Source organism: Falco peregrinus, chromosome 6, assembly GCF_023634155.1.
Source record: "Falco peregrinus isolate bFalPer1 chromosome 6, bFalPer1.pri, whole genome shotgun sequence".
NCBI classification, from domain to species: domain Eukaryota; kingdom Metazoa; phylum Chordata; class Aves; order Falconiformes; family Falconidae; genus Falco; species Falco peregrinus.
This window is the reverse complement of record NC_073726.1, coordinates 54937650-54954082: the sequence shown is the minus strand read 5'-3', so window position 1 is coordinate 54954082 and position 16433 is coordinate 54937650. Positions and strand designations below refer to the sequence as shown.

Below are 16433 nucleotides of genomic sequence, written 5' to 3'. Positions count from 1 at the left end.
ACTGTGTTTTTTGAAATACCAGTTTGTATTTTAAAAGAGCGTCCAAGAGAGCACTGCACCTCACAGCTAAGCACCTGCCTGCTGGAGGAGGGAGGCAAACGCTGCAGCAGCCAACAGAGCTGCCTCTTACACGACTGCAGAGCCATCCCAAGGCCTTACAGGTTACCCGTGAAAGGAAACTGCCTGTCTAAACTTTCTTGAATCAGCCCTGAAGAACAAAGCAAAGTTCTTGTTCCATAAGCAATAAAAATAGGCAAAGGCCCAGTATTTGGTGCAGCCAAAGCTCATCTGGTGTCACTGCTACTATCAGTCAGGAAGTCTGATGTGAAATGGCTCCCATGTGCTCATTTCCCCCCATTTCTGGTGAAGAGTTACCCAAAAAGCTGTCAGGACTGATGGTCCAGAATGCAAACTGGGTCAGCCACTCAGGCCACCTATTCCAGCCAACACTGCATTTATTTCAAGTCTAGCAGTGTTAATGTGATTAGTCATTCCTCTGATCTATTGCAGCCAAGAGAAGTTTGAAGACTGTATTTTTTCTACTTTTTTCCTTTACATTTTGACACATTTTCTTCCAAAATAAAATTACACATTTAAAAACAGTTATCTTACTACTCAGTCTTTTACTGCCATCCCTAATAATTGTACAATCACAATCACAGATTTTAAGAAATTCATAAGAGCTTAAAAGCAGGCTTCCAGAGATGAGGGCACAGATATTTATATATTGAGCTTTATTTGGAACAGTATCTCCGAAACAATAAGAAAAAATTCCACAGGGTTTTAAAAACAGTTGCAATATTAGCACTGGAAAGGCACTGGGAGGGAAGTGTGTGTGTGTGTGACAAGACATTTTGGAACAGATGGAGAAGTAGCAGGACTTAGAGGGCAGGTGCTGTGGATGAAGTTCTCTTAGAGATCGTGACAAGATTAATGCTAAGGCAGGCAGCCCTTAGCAGTAAATGTAGAAAGTGTATGGGAGTGAAGGGACAAGACTCCAAGAGCAAGACAAGGAATACCCACAGCAGATTTCAACAGTGTGACTTCAATCTTGGCACTGATTTAATATTTTTGATGTTAATCTGAAATTACACTTCCATTTACTTTGTTTTAAACCTAGCAGCATCACTCTGGGTGCATTAAAAAACACAACCACAACACCTCCAGAGCAACAAAAGCAAGCAAGCTTCCGTTTATTTTCAAATTGAATTTATTCCATATTGTGCTGAACACTTCACCTTTTCACCAGTGAAACAGAAAGTTAGTTATGACTGGAAATAAAAGGAGAATGAATTTTGGAGGTGGGAAACACACATACACACAAAGCACCTCCTAAAGAAGGAGGGCTGAGAACCTCTATGGAACTAAGAGGGATGCAGTGGGCATAAGGACTGATGAGAAGAACAAAATACTCAGTGGCAAAGGCTGAACTAGGAGCAGTCATCATTGTTGGGGAAAATATCTGAGGGTCATTTACAAATGGCACTTTTCATCTTACAATTTCAAAGCAGTGTTCAGACCTTTATTTTCAAATGAGAAGAGACCTTGGCATCACAGTAACACATTCACTTCTGAGAAGAGCTGCCTTACAGTCTGGAAAGGTACAAACCTTTGTAGGTGCCACACACACAGCACCAACAACAGTTGTATCAGCCAAGTTTTTCACCAGATGTCCCATTTTCAATATTTATACCTAATCAGAGAAAGACTTCAGCTAAAGGCAGCCATAGATCTAACCAGGGGCACAGAAAAGATGACATTTGGCTGCCATGCCTTCTGCCCAGCTGCTGTCAGAAGGCCAAACATCAAGGAAGACCATCAAGAGAGCAAGCGGTCTTCTTTAAAGGATTAGGACAGAAAATTAATGGACTACTGCATTTCTTACCATTAAAAACAGGGCCATCAATACTTAAAAAACAGTGTTAAACCTTTCATATATTGTCAGGTCAAGAGGAAGAGTGTAGCAAAACGCTCTTTCAACCGCTGCACCCAAATAAAACAGTGCAGCCTCACATCTCTTAAGTCACACTGCCTGTTGCTAGGGTATAGGATTAAATGCATTTTGTACACAGCGTTTGGAGAATTTTAAGTTTTACAAAATGCTGAATTCAGCCCTACCACACAGGCCAGACCCTCTTTTAAAAATGCACAGTAGCAGAAGCAGAATTCCATACTGAATTACTATCCTGAGACCACAGAAAAGCGTCAGCTGCTATGCAGCAAATTTGATTTTTTTGGTTCCACAACTGTATAAAACAAGTTGTGGGGTTTTTTTGTTCAGGAGACAGAATCAACTACTAAGAATCAACCCAGAGGACACAAGGTCAAAAGGACAAAGGTCAAATGTGTGCCCCAAACGGAAATGAGGTTACATTTTGGGAAAATATGAAATCAGACGAGGACTCTTAGTATTAAAAGGCAGAGCATGTCAGCACTAATTCTGGTATCTCACCTTTCTCCACTGTCTAAAGTATTTTAAACAGTATGATCACAGCCAGCATATAGAGATCTTCTGTGTTTTACTAGAATGTTGTCCAAAAGGTAGCATTAGGCAAGAAAAGATTTGATATTCAAGACATACAATAGGTGGGGGCACAGAGGCCAGAAAATTTAAAGTGGGAGATGATGCAGCAACACAAGTTTTTAAGATACGGAAGAGCTCAAGACTTAAGAGCAGGAAGAAGTTGGACCGTCTTAATACAACCATCACTGATTTGCCCTTCCCACTACCACCTATTGCTTCACTAAAACCTAAATGTGGGCAAGATTCAAAAATGCACATGCTAATCAGTGTCTCGATAAGGAAATGCAACACCACTACCACAAAGACTGCTGGACAGCACCCAAACTTAATAAAACCGTCAACCTATTTATTGTCTCAAACTCATCTTTAAATACGTGTAATTCCATCAATTAGGTTGTTCACATTCAAGAGATAAGCCATATGAAAACAAAAGGTCTTGAGAGCACAAAATTTTCATTTGTTAATTACTTTCAACTACAAAGACATATGACATTCAAGCCCCCTGTTTAAGTTTCAGGAACAGATCACAGAAGTCTACAGCAATCTCCACATCAATGGGCTTCATGGCTAAAATACCTTGATGGGTTTTACAGTGGTTATCTTCAAGGACAATGGGTAAAACTTTTTTCTTCCCCTGCCCTAAACAGGGTTTAATTCTTTGTGCATCCTATCTGTCTCTATATCCCCTTGACTATTTCCTCTATCTTAGATTTCTATTATATGCATGACAGACAAATTGCTTGCCAAGAAGCATTTGGACAATGCTCTGAGATGTATGGTTTAATTTTCAGACATCCCTGTGTGGAGTCAGGAGTGGGACTCTATGATCCTCGTGAGTCCCTTCCAGCTCAAGGGGTTTCAATGATTTACGTAGAACACACAACATTGGGTGGCATTAGTCTTGAAAGAGTTCAAATTTCAAACACCCTCATTATTATTGAATTGAAAGTTCTTACAATTAAATTATCATTTGTAATTATGTTCAGGATAATTATGAAATTAATAAATGAAATGACAAGCCAGTGTTTCAAAGTGTCAAGTACTTTATTTTCCATAGAACTGAAGGGAAAGGTGAACTAGTAATTTACAACTTCTTCCTCATACTTCTAAGTGTGTGAATTTTTTCTTGTACTTTTTCTATGTAATAAAATCAATGACTACCAACCACTCAGTAAACTCAACTATATTTTGATATTTTCCCATTACTAATACGCATGTATCTCCTTTCATAAGCATCTGTCTCAAAACACTGTTAATGTGAGACGTAGTCTATGATCCAATGCTATACCTATTATTTTAGAACACACTGCTGGGCAGTCGGGTAGTAAAGATGATAGCATATTAGCTATCAAATTACAGAGTTTCCTGTCATCTTAAAGTAACATAAAAATATAGGCATACACACACACACCCCACGCTGCTGTCAGCGGATCTTTCCTTTGGCGTTATCTGCAGAATAAAGGATAGTCACTGTCCTATATTCTTAGGATAGCATGAACACAATGTAGAGTAAGATTGTTTTTAGCAACAGTCACAATGGCCATGAATAATAAGTCACTGAACTTTTGTCCTGGAGCACAGTTACAGTTACACAGTAAATCATCTAATGAATCCCATGCCAGAGAACAGCAACAAGCCTAAATTGATCCTTATGACAAGAACACCTAAACATCTGCTATGGTTTGCAGAATCATACATGGAGAAAGAAAAAGCTAGTTTGGGAATCAGTCAATCAAAAAGTTCATTTAAATATGGCTTGGGAACAAATGTATGCGTGAAATATGACACATTTCAAGTATACGCCTAATAAAATTATGAAGTCAATCATGTGTCACTATGTCACTTTGCTGGAAACTGCAGAATGATTTTGGTAAAAACTACTTCTCTGAGAAACAGGCTACCAAATTCCATACAGAAACTATTTTTAAAGGAGAGCTTAAAAAATTTATATATGGGTAAGCAGTACCTGTGCCCCTCCATTTAAATTTGGTGCATATCACAAAAACAGCGCTACCTGGAACTGCATGGTTATGAATACAGCACAGCTCTGATTCTTAACTACACAAAAAGGTAGCTTCAGAACATTACATTTAACATGTCAAACATAAGCATTTCAAATTCATGTGAATACTAATGCCTACAGCAGAAGCAGCAGGAGTTTAAAAGGTATCATTTTGTTCATACAAGTTTCCTAACCAAATACACTTTGTGAAATCAACTGAATTTGAATTTAGAAAACAGCCTACTGAATTCACATGAAGTTACAGAAGTTGAGGGTCTTTGCTGTAAGACAGAATGTGAAGTTTCACCTGCCCTAGGTTTCTTTTGCTGTTACATCTGAAACAGCTGTGTTTCTAAACACCTTAATACAGACTAACAAAAGAGCTAATAAAAAGGAGCTTCAGGTATACTACAACTAGTCTCTCCATACTGCTTTACAGCTATTGATATGCACCACCTTCCTTAGCAGGTCAGCTAGAGTCTGTTACAAAGCACTATTACAAAGTCCCACTGACATGATTTCTCTGTACTCGTACAACAGTTTCCTCCCCCAATCCCACCAGACAGCTGTATCTAAATAAAATAAGGAAACTGTGAAAATTTTATAATTATATACCTGCTAGTGATGAATTAAAAGCAAGCATAAAGAACAGGAGTTATTCTTTCAAAATAATATAAAAGAAATTAATTGAGACCTGTATACTAGATTTGAAAAAAAAACCCAAACCAAAACAATCAATCAATAGATTGGCAACTATTACCTCTGCACATAAAAGAAAAAGGTATGAGGCCATCTTCAACCTTCAAATTACATGTACTTCTGAAGCAGTTAGATAACTCAAGAAAACTCTATGCACTAAATACCATACAAATAATACAAATCCATAACCCAGCAAAGAAAACTAAACTACCTGAGACTGGCTGATTTTTGACAACAGGAAAAGAAAAAGGAATTATCTGTGTTCATGCAAATTATTCTTTTTTGCAAGATATATCAAAGCTGACATGTAGATCAGCTGAGAAGTGTTTGCACTGCAGCAACTGCTGCTACCTAGCTGTCAGCCAGGCAACTAACAGCTTTGTATAGCAAGAGATTAAGACCAACTCAAAGGAACTTCCATTGAGATTACAGCAGATGTTTATTTTCTAGTTTTAGCACTGTATCTGCCAAAAATGTTTTGAGATTAATTTGTTCTAGCAGTTGTATACAAGAAAGGATATACTTCAATATCAACTTTGTCGCCTTAAAATATATGGGGGAAGTACATGACATGGGCTGTGCATAAACCAACACCACACAGCTGGCTCTTCAGGACTGGAACAAGGATCTAGGTCTTCTATAAACACAGAGGTCTACTTTCAAACTGCCAAAAGGAAATTAAAGTAATGCAATTTAAAGAATACTCTTGCAAACCTAGAATCAATCTGTACTACAAGCAGATGGCTTTCAACACTACAGGATTTTCTTGGCCTCCCCAGTTCAGAAGGTAGTCTTGTTACTGGCCCCTTGAACCAGCAATTTTTAGAACTGAGTGGTAAAGTCAAAACTTGGTATCTTGCAATGTTCCCAGAAGTTCTATGAAGTTTAGGGGGAAGTGAGCAATAATTGCAGTGCTATGGATGCCACATTTTTATTCCACATCAGAAATAACCTTTTCCTTTTTTTTTTTTTTTCCCTCCAGTGTAACCAATATCAGTCATTTTAGTCTAAAAACTTCACCACTGCCAGTACAAAGAACTTTGAACTACTTGCATTTCTAGTCTGGACCACGTGTTTATACTACAAACCAGCCTAAGGACCCTACAGCAGTACTGTAGCTGCAACAAGCCTTCAAAGAGGACAAAGTACAGGGAAGTAAACAGCCAAATTAGCTCTTGTACTAGAGCAAAAGCCACACAGTTACTTTTTCTAGATCACTTTCTTACAGCACAGGTAGTACTTCTCAAAACCCATGAAAAGACGACAGCACTGACAATATCTCAAGAAGCAGTTTTCTCCATCTCAAGGCCACAAAAAGCTTAAAGACTTTCTGCCTACATTTCATTATACACTTAGTACACTTTTTTCCCCTGTTAGGAAAAGAGAACCTGTTTGGGTCAAGCTAAATCAGAAGCATGGGAGGACTCCAAACTCCACAAGCGAACTTTTAATCAAGACAATTCAAGACAGAATCAAGCTTCTTAGTTTTAACATTTGCTGTAAGAGCCTACTAATCCATTCAGGGCAGCCTGAACTGGCCTGACTGCGCATTTATTTTCCTTTGACATCGCAACCCTCACAATCAGGATGAATCCTCTGACGCACATTGCGAGCATCCACTCAGTGAAAAGTTAGCATATTAACACCATCTGAAGTACAGAAATGAACAGCACTGAATGTTTTATTGTGCAGGCATTTGGTTATGCACAAGAGGGAACAACCCAACCAAGACTTCTGGCATAAATTACCAGTATTACAATTTTTTGCACAATTCTAAGAACTCTGGTCAGCACCTGCATGTTGACATGGAAGTTGTAATGAGCTTCCACGGCCTACTCTTCAGTAAAGCCAGCCTGGCAAGACTGAAGAAACAAAATACCAAATTGCTTTGGCACAAAGTAAAGCGGGCACAGAATACTCCACCTTCCTTATAAAGCTCAATATTACAAGGCTAAACATCCAGATAATTTTTTTTTTAAATGGAAAGGGCCTATTTAAAACAACATTCCCCTCTCTGTTCATAAACCTAGTATGGCAGTCAAAAGATACTACTCTACCACTTGTAACTGGCTATTCTCTTTTCCTGTCTTGGCTCAGAGAAGCTGAAAGCATTAAGTCATATTCATGGCTGTCCTGATACACCTACCTGATATAGGAATCCCTCCCAGACCTGTGCTGTGTTGTGGTGGGAGACTCAAGTCCAAGAAATTACTATTTGAGGTGGGATTTGCTGTGTGGTTCAAGTGCATGATGCTATTGCGTGGGAAGGCCATCCAAGGATAGCGAGCTGCTTGGCCTGGAAAACTGAAGGAGTTGTAAACTGCTCGATGCTGTTGAAACTGTGGGAACCTCTGTGGCATGACTGGAAAGGTGCTACTGAGAGAGTTGGCATTTGTTGGTGCAGCAGGATGCAGGAATCCAGAGCCTGGCCCTTTGGCAGCTGTAGTGTGTGGGGTAGGGTTCTGAAGAGATGTGGGCGAGAGGGAAGGTTGGTCTTGGACTGACAGTTCCTTCTCAATCAGGTCTGCTAAGGCTTTGCGGGTGATGTCAAAGGGGTCAAACCCTAAGTCGTCCTCTTGCTGTTTGGAGGAACCAAACCCAAAAGCCGCTTGCCAGTCTGTGGAAGAGGATACTGGTATGGTTTCTGTCAGAGAGGAGAGGAACAGGATTTAGAACAAGAATTACTATTTTTCCATATAAAAATGTCAGCCTGGGCATATCACACTACGTTGCCCGCTACCTTTCATACAGTACTTCTTTACACAATGCCCAAAGACACCTTATTCATCAGCTTAGAATGCCACTTTCAGATCAAACTGTCATAGACTTCTACTTAAGGTGAAGTGGTAAAACTAGCAAATAGTATTTTTAGTGCAAAATTGCTCTGTTCCTGAATTACAGAAAAGCCTTGTCAAGTAAGTATTTTTAGTAAGAGCACCAAGTAGAAAAAGACAAATAAACACTTGCTTAAAACCTTCTTTACACCCGTATTACTGGATGGAAGTGTGACCAGAGTTTAAAATAAGGGTGTTATTCACTTCAGTATTTTGCTTTCAGTATTAATGCTGTGCTTCAGCTCTGCTGTGCAAGAAAGGTGGGGAGTAGGTGTTCCCTCTCAAGGGGGAAACCTCCAAGCAGTGGTTAAAACAACAAAAACACCCCACTGTCTACCATTATAAAGAAAAACAAGCCACACTGAGCAGACACCTTGATAAAACAAAAGGAAGTAAGGAACTGAATTATAAGATATTGTTAAAATATTTTAAGGCAATGTTGCAAAAAGAGGTTACCAGAATTTCCTTGCATTTTCAGTTACTGCTTCGTTTCATTATACAGTCTAAATTTCTTATTCAGGTTAGTGAAGGCTGGATCTAGTTTCATGGTATTTTTCCTCAAAACTGGTAATACAAGCTGGTAAGTACAAGGCAGTATCACACATTAACTCCCCCTGCTGGTAGGGAACCTGGTCTGCTGCTTTAAGTAGTTCAAATTTAAGCTCAGTATCCTCAGAAAATAAATCTACACTTCTATTTTCACTCTAAAATCCATGCCGATAGATAAAAGAGTTTCTAGACAGACAGAAACTTGTAATTTGTATTCTTATTTAAATAGCAACCATACATTTTTGTATTATGAAACAAACAAGATCCTACTACCTGGAAATCATCTCTCTGCTACTTAATCCTCACAAAATTGGTGCATATACTACCTCATCAGCAAGTAATTTCCTTAGTAATAAATACTGTTCAAACAGGGTTATAACATCCAGAAGACAGACAAACATCAAAATAAGACTAATCACCAAGTAAACCAACTACATCCTAACGTATCATTTACATTCCATTTATTACTGATAGTGTCATTTAATTTTCTAACTCCCACAGATTTATTATTTGTGGGCTCTCAAATACTGTTAACCATTCCCAAGACTACACATATACACCCTAAATGATGTTCCATTCATATGAAGTGGTATTTCATAGGAAAGTACCTGGAAAATACAGGTATCCTTCAGTTGATGCAATTGACGATATTTTTATCTTTTCTGAATGTATATAATTTCACTCCAGAAAAGAAAGATTAGGCACCTCCAGATAACTATACAGGATACTAAAGAGAATTCTGATTTCTATTGCACAGCTGATGTTGGAATTATAGATTATAACAGATTACACCACCAACATATACTGACACCATTTATTTCCCCCACTCAAAAACCTGTAACATTAAATATTAAGCATAAAAGTCACCCCATTTTTTAGACACGCACATGGCTAAGAAAAACTAAAACAAGCACTTGTAATAATTTAGCCATGCAGCTGGAAAACTCTGTAAATTTTATTGTTTTTTTTAGAATAAACCCTTACATCCCTGCAATTTATTTGTAGTCAAGTGCAAAATCTTAATGATCTGTGAAGGGGTAAAAAAAAAAGTATTGAACAAGTCCTAAAGTTTTTAGTTCTACACAGTCTTAGGCATCAGTTGCAAAAGCAAGCAATGCCCAGCCGTGTTACCTGTGTACATACCTGATGTGAAGAGGCTCTGTGGTTCTGGTGCTGTGGGCCAGTCATTTGAAGTCTGTGGAGAGCTGGGGAATGGAGGAAGCCCACTAGGGATGGGATTAGGGTGCCGAAAGTTGTCAGAAAAGAGCGACTGTGATTCTGTTACAGCCCCTTCAAAAGGGGACCGTGCACTGTGATTAGATGAACTGATGGGTATGACTGGATTGGGTTTTGTTAAACCAGGCGGTGGTGAAGGTGTGTCACTGTTTGTTATCTACAGGCAAGACAGGAAAAGAAACAATTGGGACATGAGTGTTTATATATAAAATATTCTTCACCAATAAAGCTGAAAAATTTCCTCAAAACTTTTCGCTGCAATTAGGTCGGTTAATATATAACCCAGTGCAAGGTCAAACATAAAGAACTCAGCAGTACATTTTTTTTTTTTTTAGTTTTGTGTAAAATGATGATATACTTCAGAAAGTACTTGCTTCTCCAACTACAGGTTGCACCAAGTCCTCAGACTCAGTTCTTACTTCCACAACGTTTATCTTTGTGTCTTACCTGCTGGGAGCTGTCACCATTTCCTATACTGAGGGCATCTGAAGGTTTGTCGATAGGGCTGCAAAAGTGGGAGGGGAAAAAGAGACAATAAGACACTGAAGTATTTAGCATGAAAATCAATGTTTGCTTTCATAGTGGTAGAAAAGCCTTGAAATAAAGACAAAGCAAAATTAATTAGGAGGAATTAAGAAAAAAATCTATTTATGAGACTGGGTTTTTAATCATAAGCATTCCAATCGTTTGCCATATTCTTCCCACCACTCTCCACTCTGCTTGTTGACTGTCCTGTTAAGGAACAAAAGGAAAGTTTTAAACATATTAAATAAAAACAGGTCTCCTGTCCTATGGCAGCATTCCCTACTAGTCAGTTCAATCTATGCTACTACTGGAAAGAAACTTGGGAACAGATTTGTTTTCCAAATACTTAGGTTGTCAGTTCCCATATAAATCCTAAGTCTGGGGAGAGATAAAAGGTTAAATTAAATATTTAGTCCTGGTGGCAAGTTAAGCTTCCCACCAGCCTTCACGTTTTACATAGCACAAAGTAGTTCCAAGGTAAGAAGATTGAATTTTGAGATGACAGAAAGGGAAAAATGCAGGAAGAGACATGGCATAAAAAACTTTAACAAAGAGAATAAAAGATAAGAGTGCAGAAAACCACCTCAGAAAGCTATTCACTGGGAATTAACATGACTTCATTGAAATGGAACATCTCAGGACTGAAGATTCTGACAGGCATCTATGAGTTGCCCTACTATACTAAATGCCACACTAATGAAACAGTATTAGTTCAAGTTCAGGTTAAAATCTCCACTTTGTAACTTCAGGGGACTTTCATTTTTATCTACCCATGAGAGAAGATGCAGAAGCATCAGGCTGTGCAGCCCAAAATAATGGTCCTACAAGGAAGGACCAGAATAACATGAATTTCAGTTCCATTAAGAGGCCAAACATAATACAAATCAAATTACAGGCATGATCTCTTAGCACAAGACACACACACGCATATGTATAGTAATTACTTTAACTGGGTGCAGACTTCAGATTCTAGCTACATCTTGTTTTCAAACACTCCTTGCTGCCATGAAGTTTAAATATTGCATAAAGCCACATACCAAGGCCAAGAATTCAATAACATTGCCTCCCCTTATCTGTTCTCTCCATCCCAGAATAGCTAGAGCCAAACCCCAGCAGAATTAATTCTCCATTTTAAAGAAACTGTATAAGAGTAAGCCATCAATAAAAATTTTTGTGCAAAAGAACACTGAGTTAGTATCTCAGAAAGATTAATTGAAGTACTGCAGTATTTATGACTATAAAAGAAAAATCAGGGAAATATACTTGCAAACAAGTATTACTCTAGTGAAGATTTACAAATATTTTCTACCCAGTGGTAAACCAGCATGAATCAAGTTCTTCCATTTGGAACAATCTGCCTTGGGTTACTAACTTCTGAATACCTATAGCACAGAAGTTTGCTGTACTTCACTACACAATCACTCTGATTGTAGAACTGATATTCCAGCCAAATTCTTTTCCCAAAGCTGCTGACAGAAAGTCACAATGCTGCAGTTCAAAAAGCTGTATGTAAGATAACTTTTAATGACAATTTAGCACTGAAAATGTTTATTATACTTGAACCTGCTGAAGGAGCCTTTAATCATAAGACAGGCTTCCAGCCCTCAGGAATGAACAAGATTTATTATCTATTGGGTACAAAAGTTTTACCTACATTTAGTACACTTTTTCCGAAAAGGCAAGAAGAAAGCTGCATGTCACTGCTGAGATGCAACCATAGGATCTCTGATCATACCTCAACAGGACTGCTGCTAAGCTTAATAAGAAGGTACCACTTTCCATAGCACTCAGTGTTAATGCATCAGTTCAATATTGATTTTAAACGACGATCAGCTACCTAAGCAGCTATTCCACTACTTAAAATATTAGGGTTTATTTTCCCATCCAACCTCTGAATGAAATAGCCCAATATTACCTAAGGGGGTCCATAAAAGACAGAACAGCATGAGACTACACACTGGAACTGCAAGTGATGCTTATGATGGAAGAGGGCATCAGCTTTACTCAAGGAGGGCAACAGAAAAGGAAAAAAAGCTGGTTAGCAATAATGAAGTTATTGCAAGCAAAGGAATTACTTCCTCTGCACAAAGAAGCCTCAGTTGAATCTGCTGCCGTGTTGTTCCTGTTACTGAGTGATAATCAGGGAACCCTTACCTCTGCAGTTGTGTTTCTGGAACGTGCAACTGTAAAGAGATGACAGATACTCAGCCCTAACATTTAATTTCCTCATGTTGAAGTTTTTCCAAGTGACAAGCCTCCCGATGTAGAGCAACTAGCATGTTATTTTTGTGGAAGCTTCCGTACAGAAATGAAGGGCTCAGCTCTGGCTGGGACCATGCAGCTATATAAGCTGTTGATCCCCCGGTTATTCAGTTCCCCTCAGCCCTTACCTGTACCATCACTTACTAACTTCACAGTAGGGTTCTCCTGCACAATCTGCCAATCAGTCTTTTTGACATGGGCTAGGCTAAGCCCAGCTTTTTGTGACCTGATTGGGATTTGAATCCAGCTCTCCAGCCACAGAAACTGGAGAATCATTCCCTCCACACCAATCAGTGAGAGAGAAAGCAAGCTATCTGAAGTATAAAACGCAGCACAATTACCCGAAATCTGAGTCTGCACCATCTGGAGTCATGTGTTCTGGGTCTGTGCCATTTTCTAATATAGGAGGCGTTTTCCTGTGTTCCATTGTTAAACCGTTGGCTGATTTACTTGAACTCTGTAATGATGGCCAGGCATCTTTGTTATTACTGTTGGGTCTGGAAAAAGGCAAGAGTGAAAAAAAAAAAAAATAAAAAGAGTTCAAGTTATGAAGAAAGTGTTTTTAAAAATTGTAAGCACTGGGGAAATGAATCCTTGTGCCAGAAAATCCGTAAGAATAGGTTTATCTGGACATTATTTCTCAGATTTTAAATGGTGATGACTTAAAAAAAAAAGAATTGGTGGGGGAAGGAGGGAAGAAAACTAGGAGGAATTCTGTTTTCTTCACTGAATAGATAGCTGCTTTGCCAACACTGAAGTCCAAACTTGCCCATTTGAGGAAGAGGAAAAATAAACCCCACAGAACTAAAGACCACCAAAGCTCTACCGACAGCTTCAAGTATCCAGACCCACACATGCCTCATTTAGAATTATTTGCTTTATCCCATAAGCATTTTTAAGTTCTGTAAATCATGAACTAAACCACTTTTTCATTAAATAATGTTTTATGTTCCAGGACTATCATGTTTGGCCTGAGCAGATGAAGTTTGTGTGTTACACCTAAACAAGAGTCCACAGTTTTACTACAGACAGTGGGACCAGACCAACACACTGTTCATTCAAGTTACTGCTCCCTTCATTTCTTGTTTAAAACCATAATTACTTCCATTTTCTAAAGTAAGATCAAATGTCATAGATCTGAAAGTAGTTCAAAAGAGGACTCAAAGCCCAAGTTTTGCTGAAAATAGTTACATTTTAGCCAAATTGAAGTGAGCTGGAATATCATCTATGTATTTGAATGCATTCAAATACAGTGTCACCTGCTAACCCTACAACCTTACTATAAATTCGCCTGATGTTCTCCAGGTTTTATATTAACTTTAGCTTTTCATTTGCTTCAATCAGGATGCTGTTTTCAGTGTCCAAGTGCTGTCTTCACATGGAACAAACCTTCAAAAATTTTTTTCTAAATACATGTTTCTTCTGATGCCCCCCCTTCATTAATATGTTTATTACATAGTCCGACATTTACCCTAAATATCTAGGTCAATTCAGTGAGTTCACAGTGATAATTTGGAAATTCCTATAGCTGCCTATAGCAACACAAGTGTTTACCACTCTTATTCAGATAAATTGTTATTACTATAGCTACCCTCTAGTCTTGGTTAGCATTGTAAGATTTTGTTCTGCTTCCACCTTTTCTTATATACTTATACAATATGCACACAGGTGAGCACCCTGGCCCGACTTACACACCTAGTCTTTGCTTTGTACACACTTGAAGTAAGTTAGAGAGCAAGTTGATCAGACATTAAACATTGAGTAATGGAGACACACCAGCAGCAGCAGCGCAGTGTCATTTAATATTCTCGCTGTTACAAAAATAAGCTGTAATCTATATAAAAAGACTTTCAATCCATTAACACATTTATTATAAATATGAAAATTTATGTCCACTGCAATGCAAAGACATCTCTATCCTAAAACTAACTTCAAAATGCCAGAATTAAGTCAGTTCTGCATCCAAGGAGAAAGGTAAAGAGAAACTGGTTTACATTTTGGGGTGAGTTTTTGTACACGTGGGTTTTTTGTTTTGGTTAAGTTCAAAGCTGCATGCTTCTAAAGGGCTGTTCTCTAAAAGACAGGGCAATTGCTTAACAAGGACAAATGCTTAATAAGCATAAGAAAGCATTTATTTCAGTTCTTTAGGAAAAGGTCATCAGGAAAAAAACCCAATGAGTTTGATACATTTTAAATGTGGAATATACCTCTAACTGTGAAAGAAGGCAGTCACCATGACTATCAAGCAACATACCAAGATATGAGTACCCACATACACAAAGTGGCACTGGCAGATTTTAACATTTGCCTTCAACATAAGGGGGGGCGGGGGGGGGGGAAGGTCTGCAAGTAGGATGTTTCAAATGACAATACACTTGTGAAAAAACATTTATACACAGTTTAAGAAACTTTTTTGTACTACTGGATATTTATAATTGGATGTCTACTATTTAGAACTCAACTTCTGTTTTATTCTAGAGTGAAACAGAAATCCTGCACCCCAGGAACAAGAACAATATTGTCAGAGGCTCTGACAAACTGCCAGAAATATTAATATATCAATGATCAGACAAAACCAAGAACCCAATTGGATGGAAAGCAGTGAAGGAGAACAACATACATTCATCAGCTCACAAGCTACATTGTATACTGATGAGACAGGACTTGAAGAAACATTTCAAAATCCCAGCTGCAAGAAGAAATTCACTTTGATGCCTAGGCACCACCTTTTGGGTATTAGCAAACAACAGAGCCTGTTGTGATGATACTGTTCAGCTGACAAGAGAATCTAAGTCCAGACCACTTGTTGCCTTCAAAGTAACATGCCATTTTTTCCACAAGTGCCAAAATGTTAGAACCAGAGACTGGCCAAGCTCCAGTTCGTAACTGCTTTCTGAAGGCTTAAAAGTTTGCTACAGTTTCAGATAGAGCATGCTCTCCTCACTCATATAATTTCTTTTGCTGGGATCTAATTAGGTTTCAAATTAAGAGTAGTTCAAACTTTGAACATAAAATAATCAATACCCAACTGCAGGAAGTAGTATATTCGCTTTACTCACTGCACTCTACCTTCCAAATACCAAACCAGTGCCCAAGAAGTGGCACAGTCCTCAAGGAAAAAATCGAACTGGATGTGCTGACCACTTGCAGTCAAAAAGCATGATACTTCCTCCAGAAGTTAAAGAAAATACTTTCAGTACACCAGCTGGGATACCAGTTCTCAAAATTACATACTACTTATTCAAGCTCCATTGGCAATATTTTAGATACAGCACCTACTTTCTTACTTAGACTGTTGTGCAGTGATACTGCCAGTGGCAAATTAATGTCTGAAAAATTCAGTAGTGGATAAAACGGCACACAACACAAACCCCGCTTACAAGGCAAAGGTGCATACAAAATTGCAATTTAACGTCTACATTCCACTCTGCCCATCTTTTATGAAAATCCTACAAAAAGGAGTGGAGAAAGTTAACATTTTTTATTTCTTTATCTTAAATAAGACATTTGAGTGGATAATTCACATAAGGACTGATAGCCATAGGCTTTCATTTATCTTTGCACAACTGTGTACTCAAATGGATACCAATTTTTTCGTAACTTCCTGAACTACTTCAACATAATATTATTTTAAGAAGCAGTAATAAGTGGTATTTGCAGTTACAACATAGTGAAAAATATATATTATTTAATTTTACTAGATGAAAGCAAGAAATCTTTTATTCAATCTTATGAGTTCTTATTCACACAGAAAACAATGAACCTGATTTGGCTTTCAATTTCCAAGGTCCTTTACACCTGA

General features: G+C 38.2%; 1 protein-coding gene across 8 annotated transcripts in view; it reads right to left on the bottom strand.

Annotated features, from left to right (window-relative positions):
- CNOT4 (CCR4-NOT transcription complex subunit 4) overlaps nt 1-16433 on the bottom strand; it is an 82815-nt gene that overhangs the window by 11242 nt on the left and 55140 nt on the right. For 4 of the 8 annotated variants that reach the window (XM_055807856.1, XM_055807855.1, XM_055807857.1 and 1 more), the window contains 4 exons: nt 12973-13128; nt 10292-10349; nt 9752-10001; nt 7372-7869 (listed from right to left, as the gene is read on the bottom strand). In XM_055807856.1, coding sequence (XP_055663831.1) covers nt 7372-7869; nt 9752-10001; nt 10292-10349; nt 12973-13128 — 962 coding nt within the window. The remainder of the gene's footprint in view (nt 1-7371; nt 7870-9751; nt 10002-10291; nt 10350-12972; nt 13129-16433) is intronic. The other 4 variants (XM_055807858.1, XM_055807861.1, XM_055807859.1 and 1 more) reach the window with 1 other exon arrangement.